At 37.2% G+C, this 15,308-nt stretch overlaps 2 protein-coding genes across 5 annotated transcripts; one reads left to right on the forward strand and one right to left on the reverse strand.

The window, feature by feature from the left end:
* Nucleotides 1–4,179: 4,179 nt before the first annotated feature.
* LOC113777399 (DExH-box ATP-dependent RNA helicase DExH18, mitochondrial) lies at nt 4,180–8,743 on the forward strand. Of its 4 annotated transcripts, none has more exons than XM_027322449.1 (3): nt 4,180–6,603; nt 8,005–8,070; nt 8,275–8,743. In XM_027322449.1, exons 1-2 carry the CDS (start codon nt 4,316–4,318, stop codon nt 8,057–8,059), a joined length of 2,343 nt encoding a protein of 780 aa, XP_027178250.1. In that variant the 5' UTR covers nt 4,180–4,315; the 3' UTR covers nt 8,060–8,070; nt 8,275–8,743. The 4 variants fall into 4 exon arrangements, with proteins under 4 accessions (XP_027178250.1, XP_027178248.1, XP_027178249.1 ...); XM_027322447.1 differs by having other exon boundaries at nt 8,278–8,743; XM_027322448.1 differs by having other exon boundaries at nt 8,309–8,743.
* A 467-nt stretch (nt 8,744–9,210) lies between these two features.
* Nucleotides 9,211–14,818, reverse strand: LOC113777452 (NADH dehydrogenase [ubiquinone] iron-sulfur protein 1, mitochondrial). Its single transcript, XM_027322540.1, has 5 exons — nt 14,270–14,818; nt 13,631–13,877; nt 11,866–12,160; nt 11,401–11,775; nt 9,211–10,492 (listed from the first exon to the last, which is right to left on the reverse strand). The coding sequence occupies exons 1-5, from the start codon at nt 14,685–14,687 to the stop codon at nt 9,593–9,595; spliced, it is 2,235 nt and encodes a 744-aa protein (XP_027178341.1). The 5' UTR covers nt 14,688–14,818; the 3' UTR covers nt 9,211–9,592.
* Between the last annotated feature and the right edge of the window lie 490 nt (nt 14,819–15,308).

Below are 15,308 nucleotides of genomic sequence, written 5' to 3' on the forward strand. Positions count from 1 at the left end.
TGATCTCATGAGATGGAAGCAATAATGCATAGTAAAAGATTGCAATGGCCTTATGGTATCTATTACGTATATTACATTAAAAATGACGCCCATTAAGCCAACAATAAATACAGCGAAAGACGAAGAAACATGTGCAGTAAAGAGCACCAGGCAGATGCAACTAGAAACTACCCTATGCAGCCACAATATCACATAACATGCATTAGAGAATAATGTGTCAAGATTACTCCCAGAAAAGAACTTCAAAGACTTGAATAAAAAAACAAAGGAATAGCTTGTTACTTTCTCTAAGAATGTCATATTTAGAACATTCCACAAGTTTTCTAGTCATCTGACATGTTCTGTTGAAGAAATTAAAAGTCACACCAATGTAAAAGAATTGATTTTTTTACACCGAATCAAAATAAGTAACAGAAAAATCAAATAGCAGGTCACCAATACTTGCATTCCCACGTCATAAAAAACCAACAAGATACAAAAAGAAAAACATCTAATTACAGCTGGACTTGCAGGTGATAGGAAAACCAGTCTAGTTTGTCTAAGCAACACAAACACAAGTCTACAACAGATCAGATAATTCTTTATACAGGAATAGAAAGAGGATTACTGGATCTTCAGAACATGTCAGATCACCTTATAAGGACGTCTAAATTGTATGACAAAAATCAAACAGCCAATCTATGTGATAACCCTAACTAAGAGTCCAGTACAGGGCGATTTCTATGGACCAATTATTATGAAAAATTGGTTGATCTCATGAATAGGAAAAAATAATGTTACATTTTAGTCTTGGCTACAAGATTCAGTGATGGAAGTGGTGGATTGCAATTTTCCAAAGAAAAATTGCTACGTTTTCTGTGAATACATTTTTCAATCACCTTTTTACCCCACATATATCAAATCGCTACAGTAATTTTCTCTACAAAAAGTTCAGAAAAATGCCATCCAAACAAAGAGGAAAGAATAAACACAATATTTCTCAAGTAGCATAGATTCATACATCATGTATCACTTAAATATTCATTATTGTTATATGTGTGTGTAGTTGGTGTATTTCAATTCTCTGTCTGAAGTGCAAAAAGGCCACTCGGTAACAATCTGGAGAAATCAATTCAGTGGCAGGACAAACCTGCAGCATGTCTCTCTGTAAAGTTGAAAGTGCTACACCTTCTTGCAGAACGGCCATCCCCACTTAAATTTAATCAGGCTTTTTTCACCGGTACCTGACAGATTGAACCGATGTGAACTTCATTGTCAGCCAATCTCATCCTCTTTGAATGTGTACAATGTCCACTGACCTCATGCTGGGGATCAATACATGCTGAAGGGCTTCCTGAATTGTCACCATCTTCACAGTTCCTTCTAGTGACTTCCTCATTCTGCTGTCCATATGAACACTAAGCATCATAATTTAGTAGTGTTGAATTACTCCTATCTTTACAACCCCATCAACTCCGCGCTTAGAAGCAATAGAAATACCATCACCATTAGCTGCAGCAGCATCATGTCCTATACAAAATTGATTAAGACAAAAGTGTATATGGCCATTTATGCATGCAATGCCAAAACCAACTAATCAAAAAATTTCTCAAAAAAATCCAGCAAAGTCAGTCAGAAGCTGGAATTTACCCATGTTTTTCTCCAGGTCAAAGAAGGATTAGAAAACTACCACTTCGATCAGAGGATCCCTTCTTCAGCAGCAATCCCTCACATTTAGGATCGATGATTTGTCCCCTAATAATATGAATATAAGAAGAATCTGTGGAAAGGTGTCAAATTTGCACACAGAAATCAAAGCAAACTACTTCTAGACAATCATAAGCTAAACATCTCAATATCAACTAATAATTAACAGTAAACATCACAAAACAAAGCATCAAAAGATGATGGGCAGGCATGAAGACATTCAATAGCCGGATTCCACATAAAGATTGAGCTACATTGTGTATGCGAGTAAGAACACGATCAGGAAAGCCAAAGGCTATTACCTTGGAAGATGTATCAAGGCAAGAAGCCCACGACAAAAGTTTCTAGAGGAATAAAAAAGATGAAAAAATCGAGAAGAAAATACACAACAAGATCAACAGAAACAACATAAGAACCGTAAGGAAAGACAAATTTTTGACAGAATAAACAAGTTCTAAAAAACAAATGAAGGTTCTGATCAATCAAAAGGTTAAGGTACTTTCCTAAAAGCAGATTAAGAAAATTAGTTCTAAAAAAAATGAACAGACTTCGGGGGTGAGATCTTAGTACCATGGAACATTCCGAGCAGCGCAAGACGAGGTTGCCGAAACGCTCTCGCGTCCCTTCAAGCTGCTTATGTCTCTGGTATGCGACTGATTTTTATTCCAGTTAGGATCCTCTATGCTACTATTCGGTGCCAAATCTAGTGCCAATCCCACTTATCACGTGATGGTAGAAAAAATTTAAATAAATAGCACATGACAAATTAAATAAACAAGACACTTGGCATAAATATAGAAGTGACACTGAATTGCCACTGAAAAAGTGCACTGAGGATCCTGTGTGTTTTTATTCTTGCTCTTATACTACTGTTTCGCCGAGGAAATGGAGGGTTGAGAGGGTTATTTAAAAATTTTACCCTCAAGTTTCTCATAATTTCGTTTAGCACACTTGGTGTTTTTCAATAATTGGACGAATGAAAATAATAGGTAAACGACTTAAAGAGCTCATAATCTATTTCAAATATCTAGTTTTGGCCTTTTATATATTTTAAATCTCAAATTGGTTCCTCAATAATAAGAGAGTGTCAAATTTTCATCAAATCTATTTCTACCATTAAAATTGATGAATCTAAGTGCTAAATTTGATTGATCTACTGAAACATCAAACATTCTAAAAGGTTTAAACCTGTTTTAGCGCTCCATCCCAACCTTTTGTGCATTTAACCCAACATTTCACCATTAGTGCACTTCACCTTCAGATTACACCACTAGACTACATGATCTTTAACATGAATTGAGAGTTCGAGACATTGACTTTCACCTCCAAACACAATTTTTTATGACAATTTTCAGAGCGTTTGAATACAACATTAAGGAACATTAACTCTCTTCGACATCTCATTAATCACAATGACCGTTCCTTAGAAGTAATTGGGTTGTAGTTTTGCACTATTATCAACTCTTTTAGTAGTATAGAAAAGCTAAAACTGGTATACGTGTAAACATGATCAGGAGCTGGAGTTGAAGTTGGAGCAATGCTCAAATATACATTTTGTGGATAAGTTGTACCAACACGAGATAAGACTTCTAGCACAATAATTCTTGTTAGCAATGCTTCTAATTGTGTGATTACCTTGTTGCGAATGTTTTTAACTATACAATTACTGCATTGGCAATACTTCTAGTTGTGTGATTACTAGGGCTTTGTCACCCAAAAAAAAAAGTCATGAAAATTAGTACTACAAAAGTTGTTCAGTATATACATACATAGGAGATTAGATATACAACTTGTAACTTTTTAAATCAAAATTGTTAGTGCTATTCTTACAACAACAAGAAGTAAGTATAGTTGAAGGGTTGTTCCACTTTGAATCATTTGATACTCGAACTCTTACTTTAACATTTACAATTTAAAATCGTACATTTTAGTTTTAAAGTATAAATCTATTCACTTTTAACTCTAAAAATAATAAAATTTATTTTACTTTAGTCCCTAAATTAAAAACCTATCTTATTTTAATCCATAAAATATAAATTTTGTTCAACTTAAGTTTAAGATACGTCAGACTTCCGTCGATGAATTTTGTTGAAGTCAGTTTCATAGTTTGAGGATTGAAGTGTCCATTTTGAAATTGAAGGACTAAAGTGAAGGTTTGAGTACAGTTGAAGGGTGAATTCATAGGTCTGCAAAAAAAAAAAAATTTCTTCAAAATATTCTTGCGCGTCCTTGTTTGGACAGTTGAAAAATTGTTACGTTTTTCATGAATATATTTTTCACTTACTTTTTTATTTCACATATATTAAATTGCTATAGTAATTTTTCTTAAAAAAATTCAGAAAAATGCAATCCAAACAAGGCTAGTTGTTAAGGGAAAAAAAAAAATTCAGACTCACAAGCTCCACCCATCTGCTCTGTTTGTCTCCCACCCGCTGGGTTTAGGGTTTTAGAACTTGGACAATAAACCACCATTTCTCGCTTTCCCCTCCATTTTCTCCTGTTCTCCCCCCCGACCAGGTACATTTTTTCTTCTATCTAATTGAAAAAAAAAAAAACTCTGACTTTAACTTCTATGTAAGTTATCGCATTATTTCTTTCTTTCTACCACTCTTTATCTTTTTTCCCGGTAATGGCAAGAGGCCCTGCAAGGAACCTCCTTTATCTGTATTCCTCTAGAGACAATTTCACCAAGGTTAGAGCTTTTCTTCTTCCCAATAGATTCCATCGGGCTGATTCCCCAAACCCATCAAATTCCCATCCTTTCCTCACTCCTGATTCAAAATTCTGTATCCCACCTCAATTCTCCCCATCCCACTTTACACAATCACTTAATTATAGGTGTTTAAATTTCCAAAGACACCCTTTCTCGACATTAGTAGAAAATGGAACCCCAAATTTGAATTCAGCACCTGCTCTTGAATCAGAAGTTACAGAAGTAGATAGTATTAGTGATATAGGTTTGGATGAAAATGGACCTGGAAATGAGAATTTAGAGCCTGAGAAAAGATTGAACTTTGCTCAGATAGCTAGCCGGGATCCGGTAGAAATTTATAAAGAGCTTAGAGATGCTTCTAAAAGTGATAAGCAGAGTAGGAGTGATTGGGATCTGTTAATTGAGGTTTTCAGAGGTTTTGCAAAATCTGGTTGGGCTTCTAACCAGGCTTTAGCTGTGTACATTGGTGCATCTTTTTTTCCTACAGCCGCCCATAAATTTCGTAATTTTTTTTTTAAGAAGTGCAAGATTGATATAGTGAAGTACTTGGTTTTCCTTGGCCCTGGTATTGAGGCTGAGAAGTTTTTGTTTCCAATTTTTGTTGAGTTTTGTTTAGAAGAGTTTCCTGATGAAATTAAGAGGTTCAGGAGTATGGTTGAATCAGCTGATTTGACGAAGCCTCATACTTGGTTTCCATTTGCTAGGGCAATGAAAAGGAAAATTGTATATCACTGTGGTCCGACTAATAGTGGGAAAACGTATAATGCTTTGCAGAGGTTTATGGAAGCAAAAAAGGGTATTTATTGCAGTCCTCTCAGGTTGTTGGCTATGGAAGTTTTTGATAAGGTGAATGCATTAGGGGTTTACTGTAGTCTCTTAACTGGGCAAGAGAAAAAATATGTCCCATTTTCAAATCATGTTGCTTGTACTGTTGAGATGGTGTCGGTTGATGAGTTGTATGAGGTGGCCGTGATTGATGAGATACAAATGATGGCAGATCCATCTAGAGGTGATGCATGGACGAGGGCTTTGCTTGGATTGAAGGCTGATGAGATACATTTATGTGGCGATCCAAGTGTTTTAAACATTGTTAGAAAGATTTGCTCTGAGACTGGGGATGAGTTGGTTGAACAACGTTATGACAGGTTTAAGCCACTGGTTGTTGAGGCGAAGACCCTTTTGGGAGACTTGAAAAATGTGAAATCTGGGGATTGTATTGTTGCATTTTCCAGGAGAGAGATTTTTGAAGTGAAATTAGCAATTGAGAAGTACACAAAACACCGTTGCTGTGTCATATATGGTGCGCTGCCACCAGAGACCCGTAGACAGCAAGCCAACTTGTTTAATGATGACAATAATGAATATGACATCTTGGTCGCAAGTGATGCTGTGGGAATGGGTTTGAATCTTCATATTAGAAGGGTTGTGTTCTATAGTCTCTCAAAGTACAATGGTGATAAGACTGTTCCAGTTCCAGCTTCCCAGGTGAAGCAGATTGCTGGAAGAGCTGGCCGAAGAGGGAGTCGCTACCCTGAGGGTCTAACTACCACTTTGCACCTTGAAGATTTGGACTACTTGATTGAGTGCTTGAAGAAGCCATTTGACGAAGTTAAGAAAGTTGGTCTCTTTCCTTTCTTTGAACAGGTCGAGCTATTTGCTGGCCAATTTCCAGATGTTACTTTTGCACAGCTACTTGAAAAGTTTGCCGAAAATTGCAGGTTAGATGGGTCTTACTTTCTGTGCCACCATCACCATATAAAGAAAATTGCAAATATGTTAGAGAAGGTCCAAGGGCTATCTCTGGAAGATCGTTTCAATTTTTGCTTTGCCCCTGTTAATATTAGAGATCCGAAAGCAATGTACCATCTTCTGAGGTTTGCGTCATCATATGCACATAAGGTCCCTGTCAATATTGCAATGGGCATGCCAAAATGTATTGCACGTAATGATTCAGAGCTCTTGGACCTTGAGACTAAGCATCAAGTATTGTCCATGTATTTGTGGTTGTCTAACCATTTTGAAGAGGAGAAATTTCCCTATGTCAAGAAGGTTGAGGCAATGGCGGTAGACATTGCAGAACTTCTTGGTGAATCATTGACCAAAGCTAACTGGAAACCAGAATCAAGAAATCCAGGAAAACCAAGACAACAAGAGAATGAAGGTGGTTATGAAAGGCCAAGGTCACTAATCAAATTGTATGAGCAGTAAGTCAAATGTGTTTAACTGTAACTTTCAGGCTCTTTTATCTGTTTTGTCTGTTTGATCTTGTTATCTTTGGGGATAGCAGAATTACAATTAACTTGTGTCTTTATAATGATAGACTGCTATCACTGGATAGTTTGCAAGGGTAAGTTGAAGTCTTAGATTTATGGGTGGAATTGTTCAAAATGCTTGCTTTACCTCAAATGAGTATCACATGCAATGATTTTTTTTTTGTGGGTTTTGGGGGGGTGGGGAGAGATGTCTGCCTATTAGGGATTAGTCTCTTAATTAATTGTTACGTGAAAAAAAAGGTTGTAAGATGTAAACATTTAAAATTTGTTGAAGTTTTGACCCAAAAAAAAAATTGTTGAAGTTCCGTATTTGTTAATTTTTGCCCATTTATTGTTTGTTTTGATTGCCAAATGCCAAGATTTTTTCCAATAGCATATGAAAAAAACTTTCTAGGGGCATGTCTCTTTCACCAAACAGGCAAATTGTTGATCTGCATTGATGGGGAATGGGGCAGGTACGGTTGGCTTAGGTCCAGTCAGGTATGGTTGGTGTACTGCATGTATAATGTGATTGTATGCTTACAGGGACAGGTGTATTTTATGCTTTGAAATGGTGTACATGAATAAAATTTGAGTACAATAAAGTTATGTAAGAGTACACGATATAGTGTAGACAGTACAACAATTGTACAAAATCTCCAACCATAAGTGCCCCTGGTCCGCATTGATAAGCTGAAATGATTGAGCAATTAAGGTAGGCTACTCATCTAATGTGTATTTGCAGCTGTAGAAATGTTTAATTAAGAGGGATTGGCCTGGTCAACAGACAAGATTAATATTTGTGGCGGGAATTTATGGTGAGAGTGGTAAAATCAACAAGATTAATGTTAGTGGCAAAATGTTATGGTGAGACTTTAACTAGATTGTGAGAAATTGAAGAGAGTGCGAGATCATTTTGGTATCTTGTGCAAGTCAGTAAAAAGACTATGGCGTGCAAACTTCAGATAATTGCTCGCACTGCTTGGAGGCTGATGTTGCTTTTCATATTGTTTTGTTGTAGTATCAAGTATCAAATATACATGTGAAAGAGTTTTGGTGTTTAGTTGATATTTGGCATGTGCGCTGTTTTGTGTCAAGAATATTGATAAAGAGGAAAGGTTTCCAGTGCTTTATGTGAGGGTCATATAGAATTCTGTTATGTCGTAGCGATGTTTCAAGCCAAGGTAAAGTACTCCATACTGTGATTAGCAATTTGGTTCCCTGGTGCAGTGTATTTGATATTAAAGATCCTGTTAAAGCTTTCTTTTGCTGTGTCTTTTGGTCCTACAATTTCTTTCTAGTTACAGAAGTAGTGAACTTGACATTACAGCGTTTATCTATCCCACGTTGCAGGAAAAGGCAGGAAGGCTTCTCAGCTGGACAGAAACTAGAAAAGGTGACAGCCTAATGCTCCTTAAGGTACAGAAAATCATAGTAGTAGTATATCTGCAGCTTTTGCGATGCTTGGTCTGCCACTTGCTCAAAGTTACATGCTTTGAGGATCTGCTTTGGGTAATTAGCTTTTCGTTGGAGGAAAAATCTAGATTCTATCAGACGTATACGCTACGCTACTTTCTTTGTGCATCATCCTAGCTAATTGTATATGGCATATACTTGTTTTAGCAGAATAATGCACGCCTAGCGCCTTAATTTACAGTACATAAGAGTGGACTTGAAGCTTTTTGCCCGTCTTACTTGGGATGCAATGGATGGGGAAACGTTCACAATGATCAGCCTATCAGGCCAATGTCAAGTTCAGCCAGCAAACTAACCTTGAAGATGGTGCACAGTTGGCTTAAGAAATTATGCTAGTACTATTGCAACCTTGCATAAATCGTGGCTGCAAGCTTCTGGCAGAAATTATTGGGCTTGCCTCTGTAACATGGGTGATTGCATGAAATATTCTCCAAAAGCGGTTGGTGAGTTGCAAATATTCTGTTCCAGCATAATATGTCTCATCCAGATATCATCTTGTACGAGTAATTATTGTTTCGATCAAGTATAACTTACATATTAGCCGCAGCATGAGTACTGGAAATTATGATCAAGAGTTTCAACCTCAGCTGAATTCGATTTAAGGGGTAAAACACCAGTATGATGTTGCTTAGTCATTTACAACCTCGGCCGCTGCTAATGAGCTTCTTTTCAGTTGATACAAGACATCCAATAATAAAAACAATACAAAATGATTGGCAAGAAAAGAAAATCAATATGCTCGCCACCATTTCTGACATTTATAACTAACAATGAGGTCGCCAAAAATTTTATCCCGCTTCAAGCACTTCATACATCCCCGTACTCTTTCCTAGGAAATACACATATCTTACAGTCGAGCTCGGAATTATTGCAATGACATGACAAAAGCACACAACTTAAATGCTGCCAAAACCTGTAATTCTTCCTCAACCTACAACGGGGATGAGCAAGAAAGCAGGAGCCAAGCCACTATGACAAGCGAAAGCATTTTGTGAACGTCATCCGCAATTAGATAATAACATTTACCATTACGGAAGAATAAAAACTTAATGGCATTGCAACTGTAGAATCCATCTCGGATGATTTCCAGCACACTATTGAGATTTTACTTCCTTTATCATTGTATGTTGACAACCTTTGCCGCACGACTGAAAAGTTTAGAAATAAAAAAGCTAGAAAGAACAAAATATCATGGAGCCAAAAATGTAAACCAAGGCCAGTGTAACTTTGGATTCACCATATGCTGGATGCTGATTAAAATTACAGAAAGGTACAAAAGATTGCCAAAGCTGGTTTGCCATTTATGAGAAAATTCCGCTACGGCATTGTAGTTCATTCTTTTTCCTTGATCCTCTCTATTTCCTTGACGAACAAAGAATCCTAGATGGCGTAAATTTAGGATACAGAAGCCAAACAGCAAAACGTGAACTGACACCCTTATTTCAAGTCCATCGCTTTCCAGAGCTCATTTCTTCAACAATGATGCGCTGCATTGAGCCATTACCTTGGACGCCCTAGTGATTGAATCAGTCATGTAAAAATTCTCCACTGCTGTTCCAAATGGAACAGTGCTCATCTCCTGGCGTGACTCAGGCTTCAAAGAATAAGAAAATATTGCAGGTTGTCTCTCATCAGTATTCAGTAGATTTGGTGCTACAGTCCTCATCCGAGATCTGATAGCAGTGAGGGAATCATAGGGTAGACATGCGCCTGCCACCTCAGACAATGCTCTAATTATTTTCCAATCATCCCTAGCATCACCTACAGTGGGTACTGCTGGTACAGTAGTTTGAGCACACCCTTCTGTATTAACATATGTGCCCTCTTTCTCAGAAAAGGCTGATGATGGAAGAATTATGTTTGCACGATAGACACCACGATCTCCATGGTGTCCTTGGTAAACCACAAAGGCATCCTCGGGAATTTTCTCCAAGTTCACATCGTCAGCACCCATCAAATAAATAAATTTGGAAGATTCAATGCTACTACCAGATTCTGAAACAAGTCCAAGGTCAAGAGCTGCAGCTTGAGCAGCATTTAATAGCAACACATTAAGCCCGTTCCAATCGGGTCTAACAGCCTCTGCACTTTCTGCAATAGTCTCAACAAGTGAGAAAATTGCATCCTTGTCATTCCTCTCAAAAACCCCAGCACCAACAATGATGCAAGGGTTCTTGGCATGTATCAATGTTGAAGAGAAAGGATGGCGACCATCAGCAATTTCTTTAAGTGTTTGAGGACCTGTACCAAGATGTTCATGATCATAGTTTAAGTCTGTTGCAGGACCAACATAGCCCACCTTAGCTTGGGCAGCTAGAACAGTTTTCCGAATTCTAGCATTCACCATAGCAGCTTCAACCCTTGGCTGAGAACATCATAAACAATAAGCATTGGTTACAGAGCCAAAAATTATGCATATGGGATGGCAAAGAAAAGAGCATGACAAGTCAGACAGCTATTAAAATCCATGTTAAAAAAATGCCAGTTATTACGACAATCAGAGAGAAAAACCTTCAACTGCAGCTGCATTACAACTGAATAATCTTACAAGATTCAAAAGACATGCATAAGGTCATCAATAAGCAGCAAAACAGCAGTCCCATTAAAAAAAAAAAAAAGAGTCCGATTCATATGAGAGAATTCATGACATCAGAAATCAAGAAAATCTTTGAAAGACGTATGCTCAGCTGGCTGCATAAAACTCTTGTTTAAAATAAGAGTACAGATAAAGGAAAGTGAGAGGCTTCAGGGTGCAGTAAGTGTTTAATTTTATATTGCAATTATAGTATACTCTTAAATTGCGACTGAAAATTATATGAGAAACATTAAGAGTAAAATTTTGGTTCTGAATAGTGGTCTAAAAGGGGATTAGACAAAAATAAATGTGCTCCAGCATTTGAGGCAGATGTAACCTCCCTAAACTTCGGTTAATGACAACCCAAAAAGAAAAAATTTCAAAAGCAGCCATCAATCTTCCATAAGTCTTCATTTATCAAATAACCAGCATTTATAAGGTTCTCTACAGGAACAAAATTATTTACATAATTCCAGACTGACCTTTCTATCTGATCAAGCAATAACTAACATCTGAGGTGCTCATGATCATCTCTTAACAAAATATTTTCTTGTTCTTGGGAAGAGGAAGATCATACAGACAGCCCCCACAAACACATGCAGATATGCATATCATGTAAATTCTTTACAGATTACCCACATAGCTAAGTAACTTACGTGATGTTAAGTGCACATGCATTAACAGCTGAAGAACATTACCTGAGTACCAACCAAGAGAAAAACATCTGCCTTCTCCAAGCCACTGATGCTAGTGTTCATAATGTAACCAGAGCGGATGTCAGCATTTGGACTTGGGCCATTACCCTCACACCAAACATTATTTGACCCCATTTTGTTTAAGAAATCCTTCAATGCCATCATGGATTCTGCATCAGACAGCTTACCAGCAACTCCAACAATTTCACTGGGCTTGACTAGGTGGATGACCTCAGCAACCACAGCAAGAGCATCACGCCAACTCACTGCCTTGAAGCGTCCATCTGGACCACGAATCATGGGGTCATTTAACCTCTGTCTCTTTAGTCCATCATAAAAGAAACGTGTTTTGTCTGATATCCATTCTTCATTGATATCCTATATGAGAAAATGAAGCACAGGGTAGTCAAACCTATGACTAGTTGCAGATATGACCAAAAGCATCATAACAAGGCTAATTTAAAGTACCTCATTTAATCGTGGCAAAATACGCATAACCTCTGGGCCTCTGCTATCAATCCGAATGTTTGAACCAACGGCATCTGTAACATCAATGCTTTCCGTTCCCTTTAATTCCCAATTTCGAGCTTTAAAGGCAAAAGGTTTTGAGGTTAGAGCACCGACAGGACAAATATCAATTACATTTCCTGAAAGTTCACTTGTCATGAGTCTTTCCACATAAGTTCCAATTTCTTCCCCACTGCCACGACCCAACATGCCAAGATCCTGAACCCCAGCTATTTCAGTCGCAAATCTTACACACCTGTTTATGAGCATTGAACATGTTAAAGGACAATTCAAGCCACATGACGAAATAGGTAAAAACAGTGCAATGCAATATGAAATTATTCAGCATTCGTCTGAAAAAAAAAATACATCTTAAACTTTAAAAGTCATTTCTAAGAATTTGTTTGGCACTAGGGAGAAAAGATGACACCTCCATTTCCCAAAGTTCATCCGTCTATTGGCATCTGTCCTCAAGCTCACAAGTATTCTCAGCTTAGACTATCTAAGAATCCAGTTAATAACAAAAAGAATATAATATTGAATGAGTTCTAAAATAGACAATGAAAGAAAAGAGGAATGAACAAACTGCTATTCCTCAGCAAGAAACAACGCCACCAGCTCAGAGATGTTAAATCCTACCACATAAGCATTAAGATCAAAACAAGCAATACATACAAATCAATGAGAACACATCTATCAGTTAGTTTTTTTTTTTTTTTTGAAAAAGAACAGAGATACATTTTGGTAGCCAAATGACAGCAAGTTGGTCGTTCAATAGTAACTGCAGACTTATTTATTGTGATGCCACCATTGTAAGTAATTTACACAATTTTTGTCTGTCCAATTGCAATTATGTTCTATTGTTATCTTGTTACACAAAAAGTCATCTGACTGAGAATATTATAGGATCTGCCATAACTAGACAAAGTGCTACTTACGGTATTATCAAGTTAGACATAGGGCCTGTTTGATAACATACAAAAGTGCTTAAACGGAACCTTTTTAGATGTTTTGAGTGTTTGATAAATGAAAATCCATCTACCGAACTTGTTAAGCAGTACTGAACTTGTGTGTATTTTTTTCAGTACAAGAATTCTAATTGAATGCTTAATTCTGATAAGAATCAATATAATTACTTCAACTACCTTATCTTATCTACCAAATCTACCGTTGTTTGTTAATTATGTTCAAAATTCTTATCTAATTAAATAACTTGATATTCTCTATCCAACGGTTTTCTGTTTCTCTTTTCTCCCTTTTTAATGACTTTCACATCTTTTCCATACTCCTCATACAATATATTTCATCTTTTATATTAATTTGATTTAAAAATAAATATTGTCATTTTCATACCCAACAATTTTAAACTAATTAAATCATAGGTTCTATTTCTTTTTTGAATGAAAAGATATAAGGGCAAAATTATCAAATCAAACTTATTAAGCATTCAGTTATTAATATTTATCAAACAGTATAAATAAGTATAGCATTAAAACTCAGACATTCATATATTTCTTTTCAGTGCTTAAAATTCAGCAAATTAATTGTTTCAGTATTCAAATTTCAGAATTCAGAATTCAGATTCAATTTTATCAAACGGAACCATAATCTTAGGACCTCGTCATAATCCAAGAATCACTAGAATACAATTGACATGGATTTGAAGGTGTGACAAGTTATCTAGATTAAATGTGCCATGGAAAAACATACAGTCTCTTGTGCATACCTTGTACATTGAATGCACCTAGTCATGACAGTCTTGACCAATGGACCCAGATTCTTATCAACCACAGACCTCTTTGTTTCAGTAAAACGACCCCGGTCAGAACCAAAAGCCATAGACTGATCCTGGAGATCACATTCCCCACCTTGATCACAAATTGGGCAATCCAACGGATGATTCATCAGCAAAAATTCCATAACTCCTTCTCGTGCCTTCTTGGCAAGAGGTGTGTCTGTCTTAATCTTCATCCCTGCAAAAACATCATCAAAATCAATACGCAACCAACAAGCAACCAAACAAAATGTTTTTTTTCCCGTCCTTTGTCCCTGGCAACTGCCGAAGAAAATTTAATCAAAGCTAAAAAGTATAACTCTCCATAACAGAATCATCCATAGCTCAAAATTAAGCAATTAGTTTCTCAAGAATGCAACATCCAGCTCAAGCTCAACGAAAGCAAACAACTTTTTCTTTTTCTTTTCTTAAATTATAAAGCACCAATCCTCACACATTAACATTAAATCCTAAAGTCCACAATTTTCTCATATTAAGTAGCGAGAAACCTAAATTTTTCGTTCGTAATAAATCCATTTTAGCGATAAAATCACCAAAAAATTAATTCAATTATCAACTAGTTTAGTTTACCAGGAAGAGCAGGCATGGCGCAAGAGGCGACAGGCTTGGGGGACTTTTCGACTTCAACGAGGCACATACGGCAATTTCCGGCAATAGAGAGGCGGCTATGGTAGCAAAAACGAGGAATGTCGACGCCGGCGATCTCGCAGGCCTGAAGGACTGTCATACCCTTAGGGATTTTAACAGGATATCCATCTACGAAGACTTCGATAGCGTCTTCCGGGTTGGGGAAGTGGACTCGGGCCCCGCCGACGGGAGTTCTCTTCGGAAGATCCGGCGGGGGAGAATCCGGCTGGGCTTGGGCTGCTTCGGCATTTTGGAGCTCACTGGTGGAGACGATGGAGCGGCGGAGGAGAGGAGTGAAGTTTCCTGGCCGGAGTTTTCCGGATCGCAGGAGATTCCGGGAGGCGAGTAAACCCAGCCCCATTTTTTGGGTTTTATTGCTATCTCAGATGGACAGGATCAAAATGAAATGCGTAGTTTTTCGATTTCTCTTCTTTGCTGAAATTGAGCTCAGAAAGACTGTGGAATGATTCTGAGGCGCGTGGTTTCTCTGTATAATTCACACGCAGCTGTTGGTGGGGGAATCCGGGTCGGTTAATAACCGACTTGGTTATCAAACCATAGGTTGATGGACCATGTGATATTCCGAGCTTTAATAGTTGGGATTCTCTTTTATGACGTTGCTCCAGACTTCTCAAATTAAAAAAATAAAAATAAAAAGCTGAAAAAAATAAAAAAAGAAGCCTCCAGTTGAGAATTGGAGATTGGGGGCAGAAAAAAAAAAAAGGAATCTTCTCTTGTAGATTATCAGAGATTTTCTAGAGATGTTGAATTTCATCCACTTAAACTCATGCTAATTTTTTTTTTACCAGACCAAAAAAATGCACGACTGCAATCTCTAAATTTAAGAGCAAAAATTATAGAATTTTTTAAAAACAAGAAGCACTCTTGTCTCATACTTTAAAAGGGCTCTTTCTAGTCATTAGACAAAGGGCCAATGGTTTGCCTTTTTTTTTACATGATAAATTCTATTCTACACCTATTC

The sequence above is a fragment of the Coffea eugenioides genome, chromosome 7, assembly GCF_003713205.1.
Source record: "Coffea eugenioides isolate CCC68of chromosome 7, Ceug_1.0, whole genome shotgun sequence".
Classification (NCBI taxonomy): domain Eukaryota; kingdom Viridiplantae; phylum Streptophyta; class Magnoliopsida; order Gentianales; family Rubiaceae; genus Coffea; species Coffea eugenioides.

What these genes read in the sequence shown, in the direction of transcription:
- LOC113777452 (XM_027322540.1), bottom strand. Translation starts at nt 14,687, where the DNA reads ATGGGGCTGGGTTTACTCGCCTCCCGGAATCTCCTGCGATCCGGAAAA. An exon ending in CGCCATGCCTGCTCTTCCTG is followed by an intron (nt 13,878 to 14,269) that starts GTAAACTAAACT and finishes ATGTTTTTGCAG; the next exon opens with GGATGAAGATTAAGACAGAC. An exon ending in TTTTGCCACGATTAAATGAG is followed by an intron (nt 11,776 to 11,865) that starts GTACTTTAAATT and finishes TTTCTCATATAG; the next exon opens with GATATCAATGAAGAATGGAT.
- LOC113777399 (XM_027322444.1), top strand. Translation starts at nt 4,316, where the DNA reads ATGGCAAGAGGCCCTGCAAGGAACCTCCTTTATCTGTATTCCTCTAGA. An exon ending in CTAATCAAATTGTATGAGCA is followed by an intron (nt 6,604 to 8,004) that starts GTAAGTCAAATG and finishes CCCACGTTGCAG; the next exon opens with GAAAAGGCAGGAAGGCTTCT.